Below are 24,774 nucleotides of genomic sequence, written 5' to 3'. Positions count from 1 at the left end.
AATACGGTTTATACAAGAATAAATAATACTAATATTAAATAATATTTCTAAAATAATGCAAAACATTTATATTAAATAATATTATTTAACACAATATAATATAAAGAAAGGTTCCAAAAGTGGGTTTTTGTAACAATGCCATAGAAGAACCATTTCTGGTTCCCCAAAGAATCTTTCAGTGAACAGTTCTTAAAATAATCATTTTTTCTTAGTGTTATGAGCATTTTAATAATCTAAAGAACCTTCTTTAATGGATGTTAATATATCTATAATATATCCCATATCACTTAAAACAGTCCAAATGCATTACAACTTCATATGTGTCCCTGCAGCACAAAAGCAGTCATCAGTAACACAGGTATATCTGTAGCAATAACCAACAATACATTGTATGGATCAAAATTATACATTTCTCTTTTATGACAAAAATCATTAGGATATTAAGATCATGTTCCATGAAGATATTTTGTAAATGTTCTACTGTAAATATATAAATTCTTCATTTTTGATTATTAATATGCATTGATAAGAACTTCATTTGAACAACTTTAAAGGAGATTTTCTCAATATTTAGATTTTTTTGCTCCCTCAGATTCCAGATTTTCAAATATTGTCCGATCCTAACAAACCAGACATCAATGGAAAGCTATAAATGTTTAATTCTTTACCCTTATGACTGGTTTTGTGCTCCAGGGTCATGTCTGGTTTCAAACAAGGCTCAGGAAATCAAAGCTGCGTGATTGTGATGCTCTCACCTGTGCGTTCATTCTAGTTTTAACTTGTGATAAAATCTAAAACTTAAGAGGTTAAGTTCGCTACAACAATGGTTTATAGATTTCAGCCTATATGCAGCCATAGAGTACTACAGCCATATAGTGGTTATTGATATTTATGATATTTTTATATTTTTATGCCATCATATGTCACCAAAGTCACCAAAATTGTAGTTTTTTTTTTTTTACTGAAACATAAGAAATATTAAATATAACATAAATAAGCATATTTTACATAAAAATATGGTACTTTTAGAGGTAAATATAACCTAATATAAATACGGTGGCCGTGAGAGCTCAACGCGCTGCAACTTCAGAAAACACATGCAAATAGACAAAACACCAGCAAATCAAGAAAACATCTTCATCATTTTGACAACACATGCGCTGCAAATGCTCACAACACATGCGCTGCAAATTGAGAAACGCTGCAAATCCTCACAAAAACGTGCTGCATGGGCCACAATGGAAATGTTTCAAGGGGACCCAAAAAAAGTGACGGACCAGCTGGGATTTGCTTATTGTGCAGTGGCTATTGGTTGAGTTGTTGGTGAACTGAAAGGTGAGTGTTTTTTTGTTGTTGTTGTTTATTTTAACACCCTGATTGCATGATTTCTTTGTCTTTTGGATATTATTAGATTAATAATGACAAATAACACGATTAACGTTATTATGTAAGATGGCTAACTTATCCTCAACTAAATATAATTTCAAGGTTAATGAAAATAAATTTGCAAAGCTTCATTAATTGTTAAAACCAGGTCAAAATAAAAATGTCAGTAAGAATAATATTTAAAAATGTATTCAGGCTCTTTTAGTAGGCTAATGAAAGAAAGGACATTAGCATGTGTTGTGAGGATTTGCAGTGTTTCTTAATTTGCATGTGTTGTGAGCATTTGCAGTGTTTCTTAATTTGCATGTGTTGTGAGGATTTGCAGTGTTTCTTAATTTGCATGTGTTGTGAGCATTTGCAGCGTTTCTTAATTTGCATGTGTTGTGAGCATTTGCAGCGTTTCTCAATTTGCATGTGTTGAGAGGATTTGCAGTGTTTCTTAATTTGCATGTGTTGTGAGGATTTGCAGTGTTTCTTAATTTGCATGTGTTGTGAGGATTTGCAGTGTTTCTTAATTTGCATGTGTTGTGAGCATTTGCAGCGTTTCTCAATTTGCATGTGTTGTGAGCATTTGCAGTGTTTCTTAATTTGCATGTGTTGTGAGGATTTGCAGTGTTTCTTAATTTGCATGTGTTGTGAGCATTTGCAGCGTTTCTCAATTTGCATGTGTTGTGAGCATTTGCAGTGTTTCTTAATTTGCATGTGTTGTGAGCATTTGCAGTGTTTCTTAATTTGCATGTGTTGTGAGCATTTGCAGTGTTTCTTAATTTGCATGTGTTGTGAGCATTTGCAGTGTTTCTTAATTTGCATGTGTTGTGAGCATTTGCAGTGTTTCTCAATTTGCATGTGTTGTGAGGATTTGCAGCGTTTCTCAATTTGCATGTGTTGTGAGCATTTGCAGCGTTTCTCAATTTGCATGTGTTGTGAGCATTTGCAGCGTTTATTAATTTGCATGTGTTGTGAGCATTTGCAGCGCATGTGTTGTCAAAATGATGAAGATGTTTTCTTGATTTGCTGGTGTTTTGTCTATTTGCATGTTTTCTGAAGTTGCAGCGCGTTGAGCTCTCTCGGCCACCGTATATAAAGCATAAATTGATAGATTATATTTTATCGAATACAGTGATATGACATTCATGTAAAAAAAAAACAAATTGGGATCACACCTGAGAACTTTGTGCTCAAATTTCTCCACGAAGGACAAACTAAGAGCTGCTACACAAAGGATGCTTGAGGGTTAATATAACAGTCTACCTGCAGGCTGTTTCCAGTCTGAATGGTGTGTAAGAAGCTCTGCTCTCACCTGTGCGTTCTGCAGCGCTGGCTGGTAGCTGGAGGGTCTGTAGAGCATCCTCTGCGTCGCTTCGGTGTGAATGTCTCCCAGGTAAAGCTCCTCCAGCAGCTGATCCAGGCTGTGATGCAGATACTGCTTCTCCAGCCGCAGCAGCTGTAGCTCATGCATGGAGAAGTTCAGTGCGCAGCCGCAGTCGCTCCACAGCTCGTAGCTGATGTTGGGCTGCCACGAAGCGCAGCCGAGCTCTCGGGCCGCAGACGCTGAGTGACACACCAGACGCGTGCTGTGGATCTGATAGTCGGCCTCGGTGCCGCCTCGGACGATCCAGGACGGCTGGCGCAGACGCAGACGGCCCCGCACCTGCAGACTGTAGCTCGGTGTGGAGCACTGGTTGTCTGCGTAGTAGAACTGAAGCGCCTTAAACGTGTTGTTGTGGAAGAAACGGTACGAGCGAGTGAGGAACTCCGGCCCTGGACGCACCTCACAGCTGCCATAGAAAATACACTCATTTATTACTGCTGGTGTCTTCAGAACACAGATCAGTCATCATTAACTCATCAAATATCAAGTCAAAATATTAAAATATTAAATAGGATTTATAAAACAATAAAAAGTATAGTTTAAAATAATAGTTTATAAAATAATAAAAAAGTAAATAATCTTTATAAATTATTTTAAACGTATATAATAATATTATAGTTAGTTATATAATATGTTTATATTTATAAGTACTACTGTCAGGGTTCTGTCACTTCGGTGTAGTTTATTCATGGTTTTGTGACGGAGCGCTCTCGTCTGCGTGCTCTGGTTCATGTCGGGGTGTGGTGTTCGGATCCCGGCACTCCTGTCTTGTTCAGACTCGGTTCTGGTTTCGTGTCAGTGTTCGGACACTCACGCTCCAGGTTTGTTCTTGCTGCGGGAGCGGGCGATTTCGCTCCTCTGTCCTCTCTGTGTGTGTGTGTGTTTTGTTCGGCACGCGGTTCGGTTTCGGCCGCGTGCTTTTTCTTGTTTTGTTTTGCTCTGTGTTGCACACAGCTTGTTTTTTCACTGGATGCGTGCTTTCATGTTCGTTTGTTTTTGGTGAGCATGCGGCTTATGATTCTCCTCATTAGCTGTGTGTTCATGTCCTGTTTTGCACATGGCTAGTGATTTGTTTTGCTGGCCATGTGCTTGTGTTTTTGTTTTGTTTGAGCACATTGCTGGTCTTGTTTGGTTCGATGTGCCATGTGCTCTCATGTCAATTGTCTTGACCCCACCCACCTTGTTTCCTTGTTATTGGTTAATTTGCCCCACCTGTTATCTGGTTACCCTCCTCATTTGCTCCCTTTATAATCTCCTTGTGTTTGCAGTCCTGTGCCGGTTCTTTGTCGATGTTATCCTGTGTGAAGCCTTGCCTTGCCTTGCCAGTCTGTTTTCCCCTACGGGGTAGTTTTTGTCGTTTATTTAATTTTTGTATTAAAAAAGCCTTTTTGCCTCCTGCAATTGAGTGCAATTGCTCTATCCCCTCACCCACACCTGACAACTACCAAATAATATTTTATAAAATAATTAAATGGTATATATTTTTAAAAATAATTCAATATTAAACAAGATTTATAAAACAATAAATAAGCATAATAAGTCATATTAAATATTTTATAAAATAATGCAAAATATTTATAAAATAATTAGATTAAATAATATTGTATAAAATAATACAAAATAATTAATCATTCACCCAAAAACACCAATCAGTCATTCCCCAAATCTCAAACAATATTTTATCGAACACTAATAAAAATATTAAACAAGATTTATAAAACAATAAATAAGACTTTAAATCATATTCATTATATAATATTAAATATGACAAATTAAACAATATTTATAAAATTGTGATGTTAAATAATACTAAATATTTTATAGAATAATAATTTAAAATAATAGTTATAAAATAAACAATATTTCACTCTCATTCCAAACCCATATGACTTTTTCCCTGCCTTAAAGAAATTGAATTCTTGTTGTTTTTCATCAGATTACAATTAGTGGAATTAGTGGATTTTGCATTTACAAATTTTACATGCTTTTGAATTTTTTAATTGGGGAAATTAACACAGCATGTAAAAATCATCTAATTAAAAAAATTCAAAATTCTTAAGTAAAAATATGTAAACATCTATAGAACTTTATTCTATAGGTTTATTTTCTATAGGTTATATAATTTTTTTTAAAGTGTCCCTATTCTGTATTTTTGAAAATGAGCTTTCATGCAGTGTGTAACAGCTCTAAGTGAATGAAAACATCCTGCAAAGTTTTAAATCTGAAAGTGCACTGTGTATAAAGTTATTGTCTCTCAAAAGAAAGAGTCGACTCTGAATCATTGAAACGAGTCGTTTTTAAAATGAATCCCAAGCGTTTCATTTTGATGTCAACATGAAACATTAGCATATTAGCATATTGCCCGCCCACTTGTTGGTCTTTTCAAGTTGGTCTGAATGAAAATGCAAATTCATTATTTGCCACTAGGTGCCGCTTTTGGAGTTGTTTGGAAAAATGAATCATTGAGGGAATTATTTGGGAGTCGTTGAGCAAATAAGGTAAAAAATAAATGCATATAAGAAAATGAAAGTGTTTTTTGACCTTGCATGCATGTCAACCTGTTGTTGGGGACTCCCAAAACCAAAATATGAACCTTTCATTACTCATAATAGGGGCACTTTAAATAAATAAATAAATAATAATCGCTCTCTCCCTCACCTGGTGGACACCCAGTGGCCCTGGATGTTGGGTGGCATCTGGACAGTGATGCCGTTCTGCAGGTGTTTGAGCAGGTGCACACACTGTGTGTCTTTGGACGGCCACACAAGACTCTTCTCCAGAGACGAGGCCTTCACACAACCTGACCAGATCAGACACAGCAAACACAGGGTTAACAGCTGCTCATTCATTACTCTACACAAGGCAAGGCAAGTTTATTTATATAGCACATTTCATGCACAATGGTAATTTAAAGTGCTTTACATAAAAAGGAAGTAAAATAATTATTTAAAAAAATAATCACAACAATAAAACAAGGATTTAAAAATGTATTTAAAATGAGTTTAAATACATAAAATGCAGTGCAATTGTAATTTTTAGTTGTTTGACCCCTAGAGTCAAGGTATGCATTCACCTTGAGAACTTCATCTTTGTTTCCAAATGCAATGACTTCAGTTTTCTCCTTGTTTAACTGAAGAAAGTTCTGGCACATCCAACTGTTAATTTCATCAATGCATTGGCAGAGGGAGTCAATGGGGCTAAAGTTATTTGGAGATAAGGCTAAGTAAATCTGGGTGTCATCTGCATAGCTGTGATAGGCAATTTGGTTCCTTCTCATTATTTGACTTAGTGGGAGCATATGTAGGCTAAACAAGAGCGGTGCAAGAACTGAGCCTTGTGGGACTCCACACTGCTACACAGTGCTAGGAAGGTTACTTTGGAAATTAAATAGGTTACATATTACAAGTTACCCTGTCTAAAATGTAATAAGTAGTGTAACTATTTCAATTACTTTATTTTACATTTGATTACTTTTCTAAAATGTTTTCAACTATTAATCATTTTGAAACATGTAAAGCAGGCAGCGTTAACCTTACAGTAGAACTCAACACAGAATCCTTCATCCCTTGAATTAAGATCAGCTGCCACAAAATCAGACTTACTTTGAGATCATTCTGAGGTTAAATACAGATTTAAATTCATCACAGTTTAATAGCTATGATACTGTTTTTGAAATCAAATCTTGCATACACTCCTGAAAATAAAGGTTCTAAAAGGGTGTTTTTGCAGCGATGCCATAGAAGAATATTTTTTGGTTGCCATAAGAACCGTTCAGTGAACAGTTCCTAAAAGAACCATTTTGAAGAACATTTTAAAAATCTTTTTTTACTATAAAGAACCTTTTCTGCATTTGAAAGGTTCCATGGATGTTCAAGGTTCTTCATAGAACCATTTACTGTATGCCAATAAAGAACCTTCATTTTTGAAGAGTGTAGCTATGACAGGAAACACTGGTTCCCTATCTGTCGGTCACTACGAGTTATGTCGTGACGACATTAGGGGATTTACTTGAGAGCCCCGACTGCCTCTGATAAGAGAAAACGCCAATGAAATTTGGCTAGTGGATTTTGCATACCTGAGCCACTCCCCGTGCATACGGGTATAAAAGGGCGACAGGTGCATCCACTCATCAGATTTTTGCTTCGGAGCCGAGTGGATGAGAAATCTTCAAAACAGATCAGATCTCCACAAAGCCGTCTGCCTCGAAGTTTGTTCCTGGGTGGCGTTACGGTGCAGACAGCGGTGTCCCTGCAGCAGCGATTCCCCTGGGCACTTCACCTGAAAGAGCAAATTTCTAAAACACTGGGCGGTTCGCGTCTTTTTAAAGATGCCGTTCCGTCCGTGTTCTCTTGGTTGCGGTCGCTTCCTGTCCTCGGATGACGGTCACGAGCGTTGTCTTCAGTGTCTGGGCATCCAGCACGCTGAAGATGCGTTTGTGGATGAGTCATGCGCCTGTTGTGGGCGTATGAACATGGCAACGCTGCGTTCTCGCCTTTCCTTTCTGAAAGGATTGGCACCCTCTGCCGCCACCCGTCCCGGTCTCTCTGGCTCGAGCAGAGGACCGCCGGCTGGCGCTCTGGGAGATCTGAGGGTGACGGTAAGAGCTTCTCCGCCGGGCACGTCCCCGCGGACCTCTTACTCCTCCCGCAGCGCTTGTTCCGTCCGGTTCCCGAGTGATTTCGCTGGTTCGCCTCACGGGGCCGCCAGCATTTCATTCGGTGCGCCGCCCGAGGATCAGATGTCGATCGCGGCATCGGGGGATGGGCTTTCGTCCTCTGAGGATGAACGATCGGCGGGGCTGCCCCCCTCGGGTGTTGTCGCCACTGCCGATCCGGACCCAGAGCTGACGGCCATGCTTGCCCGGGCAGCCGTGAGTATCGGGCTGGAGGTCAACAGACCGCCCAGTCCCGAGCCCTCGCGGCTGGATGATTGGTTCATCGGCGCAAAACGCGACCAGCGGCCGCACTTTGCCCCGGTGCCTTTCTTCCCGGAGGTGCATGAGGAGCTGACGAAGTCGTGGACGGCCCCTTTCTCGGCCAGAAGCCGCTCGTCTCCCTCCTCCGTCCTCACTACCCTCGATGGCGGGGCGGCCAGGGGGTACGTGGATATTCCCCAGGTGGAGAGAGCGGTTGCGGTGCACCTGTGCCCGCAAAACGCCGCCACCTGGAGGAATCGTCCGCGTCTCCCGTCCAAAGCCTGTAAGCTGACGGCCGCACTCGCCGCCAAGGCCTACAGCGCTGCGGGCCAGGCCGCCTCTGCCCTGCATGCCATGGCCATCCTGCAAGTTCACCAGGCCAAGGCACTAAAACAAATGCACGAGGGTAGTCCCGACCCGGGGTTGATGCAGGAGCTGCGCACGGCGACTGACTTCGCTCTCCGGGCGACGAAAGTCACGGCGCGGTCCCTCGGGAAGGCGATGTCCACGTTAGTGGTCCAAGAGCGCCATCTCTGGCTCAATCTGGCCGAGATGAAGGACGTCGACAAAGTACGCTTTCTCGACGCCTCCATCTCCCAGACAGGGCTATTTGGCGACACTGTCGAGGGTTTTGCCCAGCAATTCTCGGCAGTACAAAAGCAGACGGAGGCAATTCAGCACATCCTCCCTAAACGGCGGGATGCTCCAGCTGCCACCGCTGGCCCAAGGGCCAGGCCCCAGTCTGCTGGTCGCCGTGGGCGCCCTCCTGCGTCCTCCAGAGCTGCTCCGCCCCGTGCTGAGTCGTCACCTAGGCCGGTGCGTCGAGCCTCTCGCAGGAGTGCGGCGCCCCCTGCGCCTCAGCCGGCCGCCAAGTCCTCCAGGAAGACGACAAAGCGGCCCTGACGCGCACAACCCGGAGATGGAGGAATTTGCTCTTTCCCAGGAGACGACGAGGCTGGCGTCGCTCCTTCCCCCGGAGGAGGGCCGGGTGGAGAATCCTGTGTTTTCTTTTCTTTCTGTTCCGCCACTGGCTCAAGGGCCAGTGGTACCCACATTGTCAAAGAAAGAGCAATTTCCCTTCCCTCCGGGTTCCCAGGTCTGCGGGCTGACAGTGTGCGACGCAATGCCTCCTCACTCTCACCCGAGACCCATATTGCCAGTGGCCAAGAGAGTGCGGTCTGGGGACGCGATGCCTCCCCGCGCACCTCTAGCCAGTCCCCCCGGGGACTTAGGGAGTTTTGTGGGGATGAGTCAGAACGCACTGCCTTCTGTTCCATCCAACCTTACTCCCCCTCGCTGCACCACTGCGGGCACGTCGATTGGGCCTTTGGTGCCGCTTGCACGGTATCTGGGGGCGTGGCTTGCGCTACCCAGCCCGTCTCACTGGCTCATTCGCACAGTTCGACTCGGCTATGCGATTCAGTTCGCCAGGCGGCCGCCCAGGTTCAGCGGCATCCTCGAGACTTCGGTGGCAGTCCGAGATGCACCTGTCCTGCGCGAGGAGATTGCTGTCCTTCTGGCAAAGGGTGCAATCGAGCCGGTCCCTCCAGCCGAGATGAGGCAGGGGTTTTACAGCCCCTACTTCATCGTGCCCAAGAAAGACGGTGGCCTTCGGCCAATCCTGGACCTGCGAGTCTTGAATCGGGCCCTACACAAGCTCCCGTTCAAGATGTTGACGCAGATGAGTTCACTCCGTGGATTGGTTTGCAGCGATCGACCTGAAGGACGCTTACTCTCATGTCTCGATTCGCCCTCGACACAGGCCGTTCCTACGGTTTGCGTTCGAGGGGCGGGCATGGCAGTACAGGGTCCTCCCCTTCGGGCTCTCCCTGTCTCCCCGTGCCTTCACGAAGGTGGCGGAGGGCGCCCTTGCCCCGTTACGGGAAGTGGGCGTCAGGATCCTCAACTATCTCGATGATTGGCTCATCCTGGCCCGATCACGAGAACAGTTGGGTGGTCACAGGGACCTGGTGCTCCGGCACCTCAGCCAGTTGGGGCTTCGGGTCAACTGGGAAAAGAGCAAGCTCTCCCCTGTGCAGAGAATCTCTTTTCTCGGTGTGGAGTTAGACTCTGTGAGTATGATGGCACGTCTCTCGGACGAGCGTGCCCAATCAGTGCTGAACTGCCTGAGTTCCTTCAGAGGCAGGACAGTGGTTCCGCTGAAACAGTTTCAGCAGCTCCTGGGGCATATGGCATCCGTAGCCGCAGTCACGCCGCTCGGGTTGCTTCATATGAGACCACTTCAGCACTGGTTACACTCACGGGTCCCGAGATGGGCATGGCGCCGCGGGACACGTCGTGTCACCATCACGCTATCGTGTCGCCGCTCTTTCAGCCCCTGGTCGGACCTTGCCTTCCTACGGGCCGGGGTGCCCTTAGGACAAGTGTCCCGGCATGTTGTTGTCACAACAGATGCCTCCAGCATGGGCTGGGGCGCTATATGCAACGGGCAGGCAGCCTCGGGGCTCTGGATGGGGCCTCGACTGCTTTGGCACTTCAACTGCCTAGAGCTGTTGGCAGTGCATCTGGCCTTAAAGCAGTTCCGGCCACTGCTCCTAGGCCAGCACGTGTTGGTCCGCACGGACAACACTGCGGCTGTTTCGTACATCAACCGGCAGGGAGGTCTACGATCACGCCGCATGTCACAGCTCGCCCGCCATCTCCTCCTCTGGAGTCAGTCACAGCTCAAATCGCTGCGCGCCGTCCACATTCCGGGGGAGCTCAATCGTGCAGCCGACGCGCTCTCACGACAGCTCACTTCCCCGGAGAATGGCGACTCCATCCCGAGACGATCCGGCTGATTTGGAGTCGATTCGGGGAAGCTCAGGTAGACCTGTTTGCTTCCCGCAAGTCCTCCCACTGCCAGCTGTATTCCCCCTGGCCGAGGCCCCCCCCCCGGCACGGACGCACTGGCACACAGCTGGCCTCGGGCTCTGCGCAAGTATGCGTTTCCCCCAGTGAGCCTGATCGCACAGACACTGTGCAAGGTCAGGGAGGACGAGGAGCAGGTCTTGTTGGTTGCGCCATATTGGCCCACCCGGACCTGATTTCCGGAACTCACCCTCCTCGCGACAGCCCCTCCCTGGCGCATCCCTCTGAGGAAGGACCTTCTTTCTCAGGGGCTCGGCACCATACGGCACCCGCGTCCGGCTCTGTGGAACCGCCATGTGCGGCTCCTGGATGGGACGCGGCAGACTTGAGTGGCCTGCCACAGGCTGAAGTGGAGTCTGTTCGCGGACTGGTGTTCTTCTCGGCGGGAGGACCCCCGAAGATGCACGATTGGAGTGGTGCTTTCTTTCCTGCAAGAGAGGTTGGAGCGCGGGCTGTCGCCCTCCACCTTGAAAGTGTACGTGGCTGCTATTGCGGCCCATCACGATGCAGTGGACGGCCGGTCCCTGGGGAAGCACGATCTCATCGTGAGGTTCCTGAGGGGTGCCAGAAGGTTAAATCCTCCTAGGCCACCCCTGATGCCCTCCTGGGATCTCTCTATTGTCCTGGCTGGACTTCAGAGAGGTCCCTTTGAGCCGCTGGACTCAGTCGAGCTGAAATTCCTGTCGGCCAAGACAGCGCTCCTGACCGCGCTCACTTCCATCAAGAGGGTCGGGGACCTTCAAGCATTTTCGGTAAGCGAAGAGTGCCTTGTGTTTGGGCCGGCCTACTCTCACGTTGTCCTGAGACCCCGGCCTGGATACGTGCCTAAGGTTCCCACCACGCCTTTCCGCGATCAGGTGGTGAACCTGCAAGCACTGCCCTCGGAGGAGGCAGACCCAGCCTTGGCGTTGCTGTGTCCCGTAAGAGCGCTGCGCATATACGTGGACCGCACCCGGAGCTTCAGAAGCTCTGAGCAGCTCTTTGTCTGCCACGGAGGTCAGCAGAAAGGGAAGGCTGTCTCCAAGCAGAGGTTGGCCCACTGGATAGTGGATGCCATCGCCTTGACGTACCAATCCCAAGGCGAGCCGTGCCCCCTCGGGGTGAGGGCTCACTCCACACGGAGTGTTGCCTCCTCCTATGCGTTGGCGCACGGCGCCTCTTTGGCAGACATCTGTAGAGCTGCGGGCTGGGCGACACCGAACACCTTCGCGAGATTTTACAGTCTCCGCGTTGAGCCAGTCTCTTCCCGTGTGTTGGGTAACAGGTAAGTGGCGGGAAGAGTTGGCCGGTGTCACGCTTGCTGCGCCATTCCCCCTTACCCGGGGATACGAGCGCCTATTCTCTCCTCCAGTTAGTTCCCCGGACGGCGAACCCTGGCGGAGTTCCTCCAGCACCCCCGGCAGTCAGGCTGGGCGGAGCAGTCTGACGCCAGGCCCAGTACCGGTGTTAGCTTGCCCGGGTCTCCGGTCAGCCCCTGTACTCGGCTAGGTGCCCGTGTGGCCTGATTCCCTTCGGGTGATCCCACATGTGTATTCATCCACGGTACGGTTTCCCTCACGGTAAACCCGTGTCTTCCCTTTGACAGAGCTCTGTCAGACCCTGCTGGCAGCCTTCCTCCCTTCTCCTAGGTAGGATCTGCCCCAGGGTCCAGGCGTATGTAGCACTGCCCCAGGCTTGGGCCAGTCCATACCAGTGTCTCCACACGTTACCTCCCTTCGGGCAGGGTGTGGCCTCCGTAGCGCCCTTCTCCGGAAGGCTCGCTTCCCCGTCGTTACTGCCGGGCTGTAGCAACAAACAGGAAAGACTTGAAGCAGTCTTTCATAGAAGGTCGAAATCCCTTCCGATTTCTGGGGAAAGGAACAGCGGCTTGGCTATCTCCAGCAGCAATGTACTCAGTGGTCCCTGCGGGCACCAAGGTTAGCGAATTTGCGCTGGGGCGACGGGAAGGTTGCGACCTTCGCATCGCATTTGTCTGTCACGCGCTAGCTTGTCAACATCTGCATGTCACAAGGTCGTGACGGGGTTCAGGTTGTGGCGCTTTCCATAGACCCCTAATGTCGTCACGACATAACTCGTAGTGACCGACAGATAGGGAACGTCTCGGTTACGTACGTAACCCTCGTTCCCTGATGGAGGGAACGGAGACGTTATGTCCCCATGCCACAATCTTGAACCATCGCTGGTTGCCAGGGACACGTTCTCGGCTCCTCAGCGGAAAACCTGATGAGTGGATGCACCTGTCGCCCTTTTATACCCGTATGCACGGGGAGTGGCTCAGGTATGCAAAATCCACTAGCCAAATTTCATTGGCGTTTTCTCTTATCAGAGGCAGTCGGGGCTCTCAAGTAAATCCCCTAATGTCGTCACGACATAACGTCTCCGTTCCCTCCATCAGGGAACGAGGGTTACGTACGTAACCGAGACGAATCTAACATTGCTTTGGAGAAACAGTCTTAAAGGGATCCCCAGGTATTAAGACACGTATAGCTTAATACGACGTAAATGATGTCTCTTATTTAAATATGAAGTAGAAAACCCATGAAAATGTATGTTATTTAAAAAAATCGTCTTCATTTTTGGACTATAGGGGGCACCATTATTTTATGTGCACACTGCACAGAACATTCTGCAACGATGACGTCAAATTGCACTCTGTGAGCTACTGGCAACACAACTCAGAAAATAAAATACTGATGCAATACCACATTGTGAGACTTTTGGTTGTAATTTTCAGTCGAAGGGCAACAACAGAAGCAATGTTAGACTTCACTGCTTTCCTAGCGATAATAGGAGGAGAAAAGATGCCTGTGGACGAATAGAACTTCCTAAAGACCGGCTTCTTTTTTCTCTCCACTTTAGTCCTGATGCCTTTGAGTCTTTTAGTAGACCACAGCTACTGACAGAACTTTCAAACGGCTGAGACAAGAAACGCTAGATGCCATCTGTTAGGATGTAAACATGCCGACGCTAATCATGAAGCGCGGCCGCTAGAGGAGTTTCTCAGCGCCGATTTCCCTCGATATCCGGGGCGTTTAGACTCCTTGTGGGGAACAATCGATGGTACGGCATTTGGTTTAAACCTATGCTTATATCCATCGCCACCTGTAAGCTCTTTCAGTAGCTGTGGTCATCATATCAGTATTTTATTTTCCGAATTGTCTATTCTGAGTTGTGTTGTGGTAAAAATAGCAGCGGGTAGAGCTAGTAGCTCACCGAGGGCAACCATTTTACATCATCAGAATAATGGCGCACCCCATAGTCTAAAATATGTATAAAATGATGTGATTTTTTAAAATAACATAAATCTTTAATGGGTTTTCTACTACATATTTCAGTAAGAGACATCATTGACATTATATTAAGCCATAAAAGTCTTAATACCCAGGGATCCCTTTAAAAATTAATTTTAAATTAAATGTAATCTTAAAAATTAAGCATATACATACACCCAAATAGGGAATAAAATAGTTATGGAATAAGCATGTGTCCTAAACTCCTGAAACACTGGTGTCTCATATTTTAGAGCAGACAGTCAATGCAATTTATGAAAGAAATTAAATTGAATCTATATATGTGTGTGTGTGTGAAAATATATTCAGATGTAACCTTCTTTGTAATCGTTAACATTTTCATAAGTAACTGCAATTTAATTAACATCTTCACAACATTTAAAACCCCCAAGAAGCCAAGGGTGCAGGTTTGATTTTGGCATTGGTGGGAATGTAACAGCAGACAACAGACACTTAATTGTTTGATCAAAATTATTGCTTGGGATAATTTAGTAGTAATAATAATAATTTGTTACATTTATATAGCACTTTTATGGGTACTCATAGTAGTGTCTGATATTGGTGTCACAGCGTCTCTACTAAACTCTACACCCTTGAGAATCATAACAAGCGATGGAGACTGTAGTTCTCTCCTTAAAGGGGACCTATTATGCAAAAATCACTTTTATGTGTTTGAACACAATTGTGTGGCCGCAGTGTGTGAAAACAACCAGCCTATAATGTTAAAAATCCACCAACTAATTTTTTTATAAAACCAATAAATCATAAATTGTCTCTCCAAACGAGCTGTTTCAGATTCTCCCTCTGTTCACGTCACCGAGGGGAAAAAGTCCTGGCCATTTGTGACGCTCTCTGCTCTATTGGCATAAACACAGCCCTGAGTGAGAAGCTGCGGTCCGCCATTACTGGAGATATATACAATATCAGCACCAAAGAGGCTTTACAAGTGTTGTGTTTTGGGATGCACTAATGAACATAGGAGTCTCCATAATCTCCCCCATCTGAGCCGAGGACACTGTGGTTAAATTTCATTTTCAAAGGAAATATCCCAGAAAAAATCGGTAAAGTCCCCTAAATGTTTAGGAATCAATATCAACGCTTTGTGCGCAAACGTCAGCTCCAGACAAAGTAAGTATCATGTGTTTGTTTTCCAAATTGCCTTTCTGAACGAGCTTCTTGGCACTCTGTAAGGCTAATTGCTAAAGCTATCATTGTCTCTGCCTGTTTTCACTGCTGCTGCCTTCACGTGCTGCCAGAATGATCATGAATAGGAATGTGGTAGTTAAAAGTTGCATATGAAAGCAATGTGAGTCGATCGCTTGAAGTTGTCAAGCTCATAATCAGAAGTGGGACTTATAATGTTTGTGATAGCATGAGACCAGCTATGTTGTTATTTTTATCCCGCCGTGCTCCCCGTCTGTCTAATTCATAAACGCAAATTTATTATGCAAAGTATAATCAGATGACTGACTTTGAAACAGAGTCTATTTTCTGTAAAGGTAACAGGCTTGTATTAATAGGGGAATGTTTATTTGCAAAGGCCAGCACTGTCTGCTAATGCTGCAGTTTGAACTCTTGAAGCTCCGCCCTCTTCTCTGGGAGCAACAGCTCATTTGCATTTAAAGCAACACACTCAAAATCAGCTCGTTTGGGCTCATACCCTAAAAGTGGCAATTTTAACATGCTATAAAAATGTATCTGTGGGGTATATTGAGCTAAAATTTCACACATACGCTCTGGGGACATCAGAGACTTATGTAAAAAGGGGCATAATAGGTCACCTTTAAATATGAAGAGATCAAACAACATATTGATGAGATACTCCAAATTTCACAAAAAGCTTATGGACGTGATTATAATACAAGTCAGACATTGAAGTAGTTGCTGTTTTTGTCTTTTCTAAGGAAGATTCATTCACTTGTTTTGTACACAGAGACATTTTGCTCAGATTTATTGAATCTCATTTTGTACGTGTCTTTTTTTCCTTTTAAAGATGTTTCCTTCGGATTATTTGACTACTCAAAAGAGAATATAGACAAATTATGAATTTGATGAATTGTAATGAGTTTGTGTTTCCTGCCAGCTACATTTCACACAGAGACGCATTAAATCTGGCTCTAAACCTCTCTTTTCTTTATTCAGAGTTGATCTAGATGAGTTCATGGAAGTTCTGTTGATCCTAAAGCAGTGAAAACTGCATCTCTATATTCATCCTGTGTGTCTCTTAAGATGAAAACAAAAACATGGTAACCACAAATTAACCACGCTTTTGCTACTCTAACCACAGTTTAACCATAGTTATACAAACAAAAAGGTTACTACACTTTTACTATAATAAAACCATGGTTGTTGTTTTTGTTTTTTTAACCACTGCCTTAATGGTTTCATGTTTTGTAGTTTAAAAAAAGAAAAAAAAGATTCACGAACCAACACCGAATGATTCTCGGTCAGTTGAAAGCATCCAGTCTCTCACACCATTGATTTGACATGAATGTCAAAAGATCTGCACATAAACACTGTAATGATACCCGGTTTTAAAGATTTCTACACAATGTTTAGATCACATGATCACAATTCAATGATAGAAATGATACACTCTTAAAAATAAAGGTGCTTCACGATGCCATAGAAGAACCCTTTTTGTCTAAATGGTTCCATAAAGGTTCACAAAAGGTACTTTGTTGTGAACGAAGGTTCTTCAGATTATAAAAAGGTAAGAAAGAGATGGTTCTTTGACTGAATGGTTCTTTGTAGAACCAAAAATGGTTCTTCAATGGCATCGCTGTGAAGAGCCTTTTAAGCACCTTTATTTTTAAGAGCGTAGAAATAAGTGCAGAAACAGATGAACATTAGAGGATAGAAAGTGCTTTAATGAATGTGGGAACGAGCCGCTGCTGGACTGAGATCAGCTATTATAATTAATTTTCAGATTTCATATAATGACACTTGGAGCAAATAAAGCTGATGGCTGGATAACAGCAAACACATTTCTGGCCGGCGATCAGGAGCTGCATGAGGCCCACAGATGAAAGCAGAAAAACCTCCACGAGCTTCCACACCAACGCAAGATCTGCATTACTGCCAGCATTTCACACTCCACAATAACAGCAGTAAAGTATTTCAACCATGAAATAGAGCTGAAATGACCATTTGTGACCCTGGAGCACAAAATAATCAGAATCAGAATGAGCTTTATTGGCCAGGTATGTTTACACATACAAGGAATTTGTTGTAGCAACAGAAGCTCCACAGTGCAACAGAGAGACAGCAACAGGACAGGACACAGATAGTAAAAGAATAATAATAGGGGAAGTCGTGGCCTAATGGTTAGAGAGTTGGACTCGTGATCCAAAGGTTGCGGGTTCGAGTCTCCGGCCGGCAGGAATTGTAGGTGGGGGGAGTGAATGTCCAGCGCTCTCTCCACCCTCAATACCACGACTGAGGTGCCCTTGAGCAAGGCACCGAACCCCCAACTGCTCCCCGGGCGCTGCAGCATAAAATGGCTGCCCACTGCTCCGGGTGTATGTTCACGGTGTGTGTGTGCACGCGTGATGGGTTAAATGCAGAGCACGAATTCCGAGTATGGGTCACCATACTTGGCTGAATGTCACTTCACTTCACTAATATACAATTATACAAATAGGCAATGTACAAAACAGCAAAAACACTATATATAATATAAATAATTATGTGTGTACAGGTCTGATATGTGCAAATTTGAAATGAAAAAATAAGTATGTGTGATGAATAAATAATGTATATTAGAGTTGTGTGTTCCACGTTTAGTGTAAAGTGTTCATGAGATGGATTGCCTGAGGGAAGAAACTGTTCCTGTGTCTGGTCGTTCTGGTGCTCAGAGCTCTGTAGCGTCGACCAGACGGTAACAGTTCAAAGAGGGAGTGTGCTGGATGTGAGGGGTCCAGAGTGATTTTACCAGCCCTTTTGCTCACTCTGGATAAGTACAGTTCTTGGAGAGTGGGGAGGGTTGTACCAATGATTCGCTCAGCAGTCCGGACTACCCTCCGTAGTCTTCTGAGGTCAGATTTGGTAGCTGAGCTGAACCAGACAGTTATTGAAGTGCAGAGGATGGATTCAATGATGGCGGAGTAGAACTGTTTCAGTAAGTCCTGTGGCAGGTTGAACTTCCTCAGCTGGAGAAGAAAATACAACCTCTGCTGGGCCTTTTTCACAATAGAGTCAATGTGAATATCCCACTTCAGGTCCTGAGAGATGGTGCTACCCAGGAATCTGAATGACTCCACTGCAGTCACAGTGCTGTTCATGATGGTGAGTGGGGGGAGAGCAGGGGGGTTTCTCCTGAAGTCCACGATCATCTCCACAGTTTTGAGCGTGTTAAGCTCCAGGTTGTTTAGACTGCACCAGACAGCCAGCTCCTTAAGGCCCTGATATACTTCAAACGAAGTTCGTTTTTGTTCTTCGTTTGGGGGCAAAAAGAAGTTAGAAAAGACTGAGCGACGGTATACTGTTTTCGAACATTCGAACACCCCCGCGCTGCTGGAGACGGGGTTTAACGTTAGATTAATGTAAGCATGTGTTGCGACGCTTGCGCGTATGCCCTAAACACAACAAGGATGCAATGAAGGTGTTTCTAGGTCTTTTATTAAACTGGATAACTGTTACACGTTTTTATATTTAATGTGTTGTCATAATTTGATAAAAACAAAGGTTTTTTATTGTATGTTATGGCATTTCATTTACGGTATACCTTTTAAATTTGCTTATTGAAAGAACAACAGCAGCAACAGCAGCAGTATGGTGTAACATTTATTTGAAACACATGTATTTGGTACTTGCTACTTTATATCTTTACTCTTTCATTTCATTATTTTCATGGAAAACTTGCATCTGATATTTCTCTACGTCGCTTTTTGCATAACTCCAGGTCGTCGACACCAAGCTTCGTTGCGATTTCTTTCTAGGAATTAAATGCTTTCTCTGAATCTTTAAAGACTCCCCGCGAGTAATTTTACAGGTGTGGATATATTTGTGACAGCTCAGCTATTCGACACAATGTATTTATGTTGCTAGTGTCCTGACCTTTGTTGAATGAGAAACGAACCGGGGGGGGGAAAAATTGCACGTCAAAGAAGGTGGAGTTCCAGAACACACCCACCGATTTCGTAAACGCCACAGACCAATGGTAGATCAAAGGTGTTTAGGAGCCAAAACAAACTCCCCAGAAAGTTCGCTTTGGTGAGCTGTATCGAACGCCGAAACGAACTCAAAACGAACTTCGTTTTAGCCTGATTTTGTTTGAAATTACGTCATATCAGTTCGTTCTTCGATTTCATTTGAAGTATATCGGGGCCTTTAACCTCCTGTCTGTAATCAGACTCGTCACCGTCCTGGATGAGGCCGATTAGTGTGTTGTCATCTGCAAACTTCAGGAGCTTGACAGAGGGGTCTTTAGAGGTGCAGTCGTTGGTGTAGAGGGAGAAGAGCAGTGGGGAGAGAACACAACCCTGAGGAGAACCATGCTGATGGTGCGGGTGCTGGATGTGAATTTGCCAAGCTTTACTACTGCTGTCTGTCTGTCAGGAAGCTGGTGATCCACTGGCAGACGGAGGTGGGGACGGAGAGCTGTGTCAGTTTATTCTGAAGGGTGTCCATTATGATGATGAATGAATGAATGATGCATTTATATAGCGCTTTATTGTGTATTGCTGTACACCCAAAGCGCTTTACAATCATGTGGGGGGGGGTCTCTCCTCAACCACCACCAGTGTGCAGCATCCACTTGGATGATGCGACGGCAGCCACAGGACAACGGCGCCAGTGCGCTCACCACACACCAGCTACAGGTGGAGAGGAGAGAGTGATAGAGCCAATCAAGTGTATGGGGATTATTAGGAGGCCATAATAGACAAGGGCCAGTAGAGGGAATTTGGCCAGGACACCGGGGTTACACCCCTACTCTTTACGAGAAGTGCCATGGGATTTTTTTAATGACCACAGAGAGTCAGGACCTCGGTTTAACGTCTCATCCGAAAGACGGTGCTTTTTGACAGTATAGTGTCCCCATCACTATACCGGGGCGTTAGGACCCACACAGACCACAGGGTGAGCACCCCCTGCTGGCCTCACTAACACCTCTTCCAACAGCAACCCAGTTTTCACCGGAGGTCTCCCATCCAGGTACTGACCAGGCTCAACCCTGCTTAGCTTCAGTGGGCAACCGGTCTTGGGCTGCAGGGTGATATGGCATATGATAACATATGATGGCATAACATGGCATAACATATGATGTTAAAAGTGGAGCTGAAGTCTACGAAGAGGATCCTCACATAAGTCCCTGGTCTGTCCAGATGCTGCAGGATGAAGTGCAGTCCCATGTTAACTGCATCATCCACAGACCTGTTTGCTCTGTAGGCATTATCCCATGGCAGAAACAAACTTCCATGTAATACAAACAATAATAACAGTCACTAAACGTTAGTAAGCGCCAGTTACTTTCAACAGAAAATTTGCTCTATTTTGATCGCTAGACATCAGTGTTTATATCTGAACTATGAACTTTTACCCCAGTATTTCTGTGATAATATGAATGACTTTAAGACAGAAATAAAACTGTGTAGTTGCTCTCTTTGTCAGCGGCAGCGCAAGCGCAGATTTGAATGTTACGATATGATTTATACAAAGGTTTACAGTTTTTTTCAGCTGCTTACACACGTTTTCAAAACTTTGCCTCTTTTTTTTTTAAACTTTACACACAAATCCAAGAATTGCACAAGATGCAAAATGCCTCACATCTCTTGCAAAATAAAGCACTGTATTCAAAATATCACAAACACATCTTAAAAGCAAACATTTGTCTTACGTTGCAAACACCTTTGCCATAATATTATATATCAAAACCTAAAGCTCTTCTTTCATCAGAGAGATGTTGACAAAATTACAGTAAACACAAAAGCAAGATCGAAACCAAACTTTTTTTACTGTACGCATTTGTGTTTGTGAATACAGTTTCACACAGTATAAAAGAAAAGAAAAACATCAAGCTTGAAAAAAATGTGAAATATTACTACTATATAAACAAAGCTGTTTTCAATGTGAAGACATAGTAAAATGTAATTTATTCCTTTGACCAAATCTGAATTTCTCAGCAGTCGTTACAGTTAAACCCATCTAGAGAAGGTTTAAGTCCTTCTTAAGATACTAAACCGCTGAGATCTGGTTTGATGTGCCATTTAAACTGCTTTAACTGTTCTGTGAATTAATCTCTACTCGCTAAATGAATAAATACACTACCGTTTCTTGAAAGAAATTAATAGTTTTATTCATCAAGGATGCATTAAATTGACATTCAGCTGCGCATCACAGAAATAAATGACAGTTTAACAGATATTCACACAGAAAACAGCTGTTTTAAATTCTAATAATATTTCACAATTTTACTGTTTTTACTCTATTTTTGATCAGTGAGCATCAGTTTCAAAATCATCAAGCTCCAAACGTTTAGTGTAGTCGTCTGAAGTCACTAAAAGTAGTTTTGGTTTTCATATTTTAGAGTGAGATCAATGAACTGACTTGTTTCTCACACTAATTCATGAGTATTTCTATGCTTCCGTCGTTAATGCTGAAGCCAAACGTGGAGTGTGTTTGGTTCCCATGCAGCGCTGCTTTTCTCCTGTATCTCAATCAAAGCGTCCGCAGCGCTCTGGAGAACATTTCCAGCTGGACGAAGCCCTTGAGCTCACAGACAAACACCACTCCATCTCAAAGCACTTTACCACACGCTTCAACTGCCCTCTCGTTAATTCTGATTATATATACAAGTTTATGAGCTTGTAGACGTTTTAATGGAGGCATGATTCAACGGAGGAAAGGGTTTGATGTGGATAAGAATAGACTGGAACAGGAGATTACAGCACATGCATTTAGAAGAGCTCAGTGATTATTTTCTCTCCAGCAGTTTGGTGCAGAAGATCCTCCACTTTTCCCAGATTTTGTATCATTTTAGCCAATTTACAGACACTTTGTAGTTAATAAGACTCTGATGTTACATAACACACAAAACCGACTGACTGTTTTAAACTGCGTAATTATGTCATCTTAAAGGGCTCACATCACACTTTTGTTTACATTTATTTTTAGATAGTTTTTTTTCAATTTACAGACACTAGTATAAAGTATTTATGGTATAAAACCCTGAAAACCAATTCAGCAGACAAATATTGACACTTATTAAGAAATGTAAATTTCTGTAAAACTATATACACAAAGCTGAACTTAATTAACTGTTTCAAACTCATCTTAAAGGGGTCATTTTTTTTTATTATTATTTATTTTTCACAGATTATGTTATAAACTTTTAGCCATTTTTTAAGCCAATTCTACAGAAAGTAGCAGTACAAGTTTGTTGTATTTCTCATTTGTAAGTCACTTTGGATAAAAGTGTCTGCTAAATCAATAAATGCAAGTAAAAAATGAGTCGCTTCTGCAGTTTAGTTTAATTAAAGATGTCATTTATGTCATCATTTACTCATCATCATTATATCATTCAAACCTGGATGACTTTCTTCTGTGAGACACAAAACAAGATATTTTGAAGATCACTGGGGTCTAAATGACATTGGATTTCATTGACTTTCATTATATGGACACGAAAATACATTTTTCAAAATATGAGGGTAAAAAGGTGATATTTTTGAGTGAAATGTCCCTTTAAGATATTCTGCTCATTCTCTGTATGCAATCAAGTGTGGTTCTGGTCGAGCTCAGATAACATTCACTATAATATCTTACAAACTTCAAGAGCCAGTCGACTAATGTTGTTGTTCTGGCTCGTCTTTGACCCGATCCTGAGGGTTTTCCCCTTATAAATGTACAGCCGGCTCTAATCTGGCCTGACGCGGGGTTATACGGCTGCTATAATGTGCCACTTAATTGAACGTTAGATTCTCTTGAACACACTGGAGAGAATCAAGCACGCATGAAAATATCTGTTTTATCTCTGGGCTCCATTTGAAGCGGTTGCCAAACATTTCCAGCTGATGAAAGGGGTCAACTGCAGTCCAGAGAGACTTTGTGTGATCTTCAGACCAAAGAAACGGCTTTTTATGTTATATTTCTGTGTACATACAATTTTGTTTTTTAATTAATTTTTAATTTAATTTTTTGTTTTTTTATATTTACATAGGTGTATTTTTATTCTCATCTGATTGTGTTGTTGTGGTTGTTGTCTCTGTGCACTGGAAGCTTGTGACACTGAAACTAATTCCTTGTGCGTGCAAACATACTTGGCAATAAAGCTCTTTCTGACTTCTGACTATATTCCTACTAGCTCAATCTCTGTTAATCTGTTCATCAGTCAGAAATTAACCAGAAGTGACAAAAATACACCGTATATTCACTATTTTAGAGCAAAGCAGTGAGTTGCTCTGTTTTTATAGCTGTTATCCAACATCATGTATTTCATAACATTCTTTTCTAGACTTTATTGCCTCCAGAGACTAATATGAAGCACAGAAATGACCCTGAAAATCAATTCCAGGAGGCAGATATTTCTTATTAAGAGTTCATCAATTAATGTCCATAAAACTGAACTTAATTAACTTTCTACAGAATCTGAATGATATTTTATTGAAGTGTTCTGACAATCTTTCAGGTCTGCTGATGTTGATTCTCGCTACAGATCAAACTCTATAACAGTTTTTAACATTTTATGAGTTTGATTTAACACTTAAATACTATAGTGTTGTTGAACCATACTATAGTAAAGTGTATTATACTGTATATATTATAGTATTTACAACACTTTGTTAATGAATGCTGCAGCGTACTGTATAGTGAACTGATCAACTGTAATAAATACTGTAGTACACTGTAGTTTTTACTGCAGTAAACTGTAGTGTATTGTAGTATAGTTGTAGAAAACATAGTACCGTATTGGGTAAAGTCATTAGTTTATATTACTATAGTTGTTATATTACCACAGCAACTATATAGTTAATTGAAGTACTTTACTATAGTATGGTACAAAAACACTGTAGTATTTACTATAAATTACTATAGTATTTTTTCATGTGGGTTTCCATTAACATGAAGTCTGATCTATTCAAATTTAATCTTTAATTTGATAAAACATTCAAATGCCGCTGAATTGAGATGAAAACCTGTTTTTAAAGGTAAAGTATTTTAGTTAATACATTTTGAATAAGTTAAAGCGACAACTACAATTGTTTAAAGTTAAAGTTGTAACTAATATAAACGTTTTTAACCTTTAAATTGAAACTGACCCTGAAATGACGATATTTCGGCTATATTCTATTCGCAGATTCATTGTATTTATTTTCACATTCTTATGAAATCTCTAACAATGAACAAAGATGAGCAGAAACACTCACCAAACAGCATCATCATCATCATCATCATCATCAGCAGCAGCAGAAGACACACAGACATTATTCCCAAAGAATGCAAGCGATTTTCCTTCAGCATCTTCCTTCCTTAGATTAATCACACGTGAAGTTTCTCTTTTATCCACAACTTTAAGATTGTAGTCCGACGAAATCCATTGGCGCTGGAGAAACATCTGAAACAGTCGTGCTTCTGCAGCAGATTCATATAAGAGCAGGAGTTACTGCTCTCACAGGAGATCATGGAGCAATCCACGGAAAACCATGACCGAGATCTCAGGAGAATCCAGCGCTGAGAAATATGAGACAGAGAGAGAGGCAGAGAGAGAGAGAGAAAGAGAGAGGAGGGAGAAGAGGGGGAGAGAGAAAGAGAGAGGAGGGAGAGGAGAGAGAGAGAGAGAGAGAGAGAGGAGGGAGAGAGAGAGAGAGGGAGAGAGAGAGAGAGAGAGAGAGAGGGAGAGAGAGAGAGAGAAGAGGGGGAGAGAGAGAGAGAGAGAGAGAAGAGGGGGAGAGAGAGAGAGAGAGAGGAGGGAGAGAGAGAGAGAGAGAGAGAGGAGGGAG

At 43.4% G+C, this 24,774-nt stretch overlaps 1 protein-coding gene across 1 annotated transcript in view; it reads right to left on the bottom strand.

Annotated features, from left to right (window-relative positions):
• LOC306880917 (protein APCDD1) overlaps positions 1 to 24,331 on the bottom strand; it is a gene marked incomplete at its 3' end in the record, with an annotated part of 33,575 nt that extends 9,244 nt beyond the window's left edge. Inside the window, exons 1-3 of the mRNA XM_079434723.1 lie at positions 24,202 to 24,331; positions 5,417 to 5,558; positions 2,687 to 3,164 (exon numbers count right to left, since the gene is read on the bottom strand). Coding sequence (XP_079290849.1) covers positions 2,687 to 3,164; positions 5,417 to 5,558; positions 24,202 to 24,295 — 714 coding nt within the window. The 5' untranslated portion in view covers positions 24,296 to 24,331. The remainder of the gene's footprint in view (positions 1 to 2,686; positions 3,165 to 5,416; positions 5,559 to 24,201) is intronic.
• Between the last annotated feature and the right edge of the window lie 443 nt (positions 24,332 to 24,774).

Source organism: Barbus barbus (assembly GCF_936440315.1).
Source record: "Barbus barbus genome assembly, chromosome: 15".
Taxonomy (NCBI): Eukaryota; Metazoa; Chordata; class Actinopteri; order Cypriniformes; family Cyprinidae; genus Barbus; species Barbus barbus.
Note: the sequence above shows the minus strand (reverse complement) of the source record. Positions and strands in the feature narration are given on the sequence as shown.